The sequence below is a fragment of the Cyprinodon variegatus genome, unplaced genomic scaffold, assembly GCF_000732505.1.
Source record: "Cyprinodon variegatus isolate N-32 unplaced genomic scaffold, C_variegatus-1.0 Scaffold1453, whole genome shotgun sequence".
NCBI classification, from domain to species: domain Eukaryota; kingdom Metazoa; phylum Chordata; class Actinopteri; order Cyprinodontiformes; family Cyprinodontidae; genus Cyprinodon; species Cyprinodon variegatus.
Window position 1 is genome coordinate 58,226 of NW_015151906.1, and position 2,675 is coordinate 60,900.

Sequence of the window (2,675 nt, forward strand, 5' to 3'; positions counted from 1 at the left end):
GTTTGTTTGAGTGGCGTTGCCATAATCGGGAGGCGCAGGGACCATGGAGAATTTCTTCGTAAAATTGTCCGTTTACAAACCGCAATCCCGCTTTCGAATAAAACCTACACCCCGCTATAATTACTTTAGTAAGCTGTCCAGACCAATCAAAATGTTTTGCACAACTGAGCAAACGTTAAAACAATTATGTATTGTGACATCATCAAAAGGCGGCCCAAACCAGAGCCTGCAGTCCACGCTAACCACACACAGGTCAGCGTGGGTGTGTTTGATCAGATGATTAGAAAGGATTCTGTAAAAGCTGCGACGCGAAGTCGGCCTGTGGCTGATATTTACGATCTCCTGGAAATATCAGCTATAAACGCCTTGGTTTTGTTTGAAGGTCACTTTTTTCACGCAGAGATTTTAACCTTGAACGGGTAAAACAGTGGCGGGCAAACCGCAGGCTTCCAGCCCCTCCCCCGCAGTAGAGCACCTTGGCGAGGCTTAAAGAAAGCAGCGCCAGGAGCTTCAGCGCTGCACAAAACGCTCATATTACGTCTGTCATTAATGTGAAAATTTGCTCTGCGGGAAATGTTTGGGAGGAATCAATCAATTTCTGTAAATTAAATTATAATTTCAAACTTTGAACCTGTGCAGTAAAGCAGTCTCACTCTACGGATTTATTTTTTATATAAATTTAGATCACAAATAATAACAGCAAACACAGCCTTTGAAAAATATATATTAGACCTGTTTTAAGGTTTACACATCCACAACGGGTCATCTCAGGTGATGACATCATCACTACTAATGCGTTCCACTGGGAAAAATGTCAGCCGTCAAACTGGCGGCCAGTGGGAGTTCTGGTGTTAAAACCTGGTCAGATCAGGTTGACTGATTGGGTCAACCAACCAACCCACCCACACCCTGCAGGTTCTACAGACTAACTGCTTGATAGGATGGTCCTCAGGTTCTGCTGGTACTGAAAGGGTTCTTGGTCTTTCAGCTCCCTGGAGAACTCCAATCAAAGTGACGCCTGAAGCTCTGCTGGTGAGTCGGCTTCACTTCATCCTAAAGCTAAACCTTAGCAGAACCGAGCTCCTGCTGGAACTGGACCCCGGTTCTGAGCTTGGTTATTCAGCCTCTAAACTCTAGAAACGGTTCAGCAGCCGTTAGCTTCGCTGCAGTAGACGGCGGACCTGGCAGTTCTGGTTCTGGATCATGTGGTTTCCCTTTGCTGTGTTTGTGCCGTGCAGAACCTCCAGCTGCTCCAGAAGCGGAAGATCTCTGATTCTACCAACCCAACGTCAAACAAGAAGGCCAGGTGGGCCACCAGAACCAGCCTTCTGGGTGGGCTGTTCTGATCCGCTTTGGGTTAACGCTGTCTGTCTTTGTGTAGACTGGAGGAGATCCAGTCCCCCGGCAGGAAGCTTCCTCCAGAGTCCACGCCTCGGGTCATGTTCACGGGCTTCGAGCCCATGCAGGTCCAGCAGTTCACCAAGGTAAGCGGATCTCGGTAGCGGGCCGCGGCCCGGTTCCTGCCGCGTCGGGCCTGAGTTCTGTCTGTGTGTGCAGAGGCTGCAGGCGCTGGGGGGGGAGGTGGCAGAAAGCAGCCAGAGGGCCACCCACCTGCTGGCCAGCAAGGTGACCAGAACCGTCAAGTTCCTCACCGCCATGTCTGTGGTGCGACACATCGTCACCCCGGAGTGGCTGGAGGAGAGCTGGAGGAAGCAGCAGTTCGTAGGTGAGGCAGAGGTTCTGCTGGTTCTGGATTCATGGTTCCAGAGGTTCTGCTGGTTCTGGATTCATGGTTCTGGATGAGCAGAGCTTCACCCGACAGATCAGAGGTTCTGGTTCTGCTGGTTCTGGATTCATGAATCCAGAGGTTCTGCTGGTTCTGGATTCATGGTTCCGGAGGTTCTGCTGGGTCTGGATTGATGGTTCTGGATGAGCAGAGCTTCACCCGACAGATCCGAGGTTCTGGTTCTGCTGGTTCTGGATTGATGTTTTGTTCTGTTCCAGATGAGCAGAGCTTCACCCTGAGGGATGCAGAAGCAGAGGTTCTGTTCAGCTTCAACCTGGAGGAGTCCCTGAAGAGAGCCCACGCTTCACCTCTGTTCAAGGTCGGAACCGCCTCTGAATCGGATCAGAACTTTCCCATCAATGAGCTCTGAGGTTTAGCTGGTCTTTCTAGAACTAGAGAGTCTAGATTTAGGACAGAGGAGACGGAGAGACGGGTCCATTCAGTGGACACCTCTCTAACGCTCTCCTATTCAGATAAAGCTCAGAGGTGGGCCTCAGCGGTTCTGTCGGCAGCTCAGGTTCTGGTTTGTCTGACCCGGTTCTGTGTGTCCTCCCAGGGGAAGCTGTTCTACCTGACTCCAGGCGTCTGCCCCAGCCTGGGCACCATGAAGGCCATCCTGGAGAGCGCTGGAGGGAAGCTGCTGAGCAAACAGCCGTCCTACAGGAAGATCATGGAGCACCAGCAGAACAAGGTTCTGGTTCTGGTTCTGATCCCAGTTAGAGAAGAACCATTAATGGCTCCCTGACTGAAGGCCTGTGGTGTTTGTCTTCCAGAACCTTCCTGAGATCCTCCTGGTTTCCTGTGATAACGACCTCCACCTGTGCAGAGAGTACTTCCTGAAGAACATTGGTGGGTCTGCTCCAGCTGCACCCTGATACTTCCTGTTTCC

At 51.3% G+C, this 2,675-nt stretch overlaps 1 protein-coding gene across 1 annotated transcript in view; it reads left to right on the forward strand.

The window, feature by feature from the left end:
- paxip1 (PAX interacting (with transcription-activation domain) protein 1) overlaps nt 1–2,675 on the forward strand; it is a 30,291-nt gene that overhangs the window by 24,508 nt on the left and 3,108 nt on the right. Inside the window, exons 16-22 of the mRNA XM_015403179.1 lie at nt 989–1,032; nt 1,239–1,306; nt 1,382–1,484; nt 1,558–1,726; nt 2,005–2,105; nt 2,343–2,477; nt 2,560–2,635. Coding sequence (XP_015258665.1) covers nt 989–1,032; nt 1,239–1,306; nt 1,382–1,484; nt 1,558–1,726; nt 2,005–2,105; nt 2,343–2,477; nt 2,560–2,635 — 696 coding nt within the window. The remainder of the gene's footprint in view (nt 1–988; nt 1,033–1,238; nt 1,307–1,381; nt 1,485–1,557; nt 1,727–2,004; nt 2,106–2,342; nt 2,478–2,559; nt 2,636–2,675) is intronic.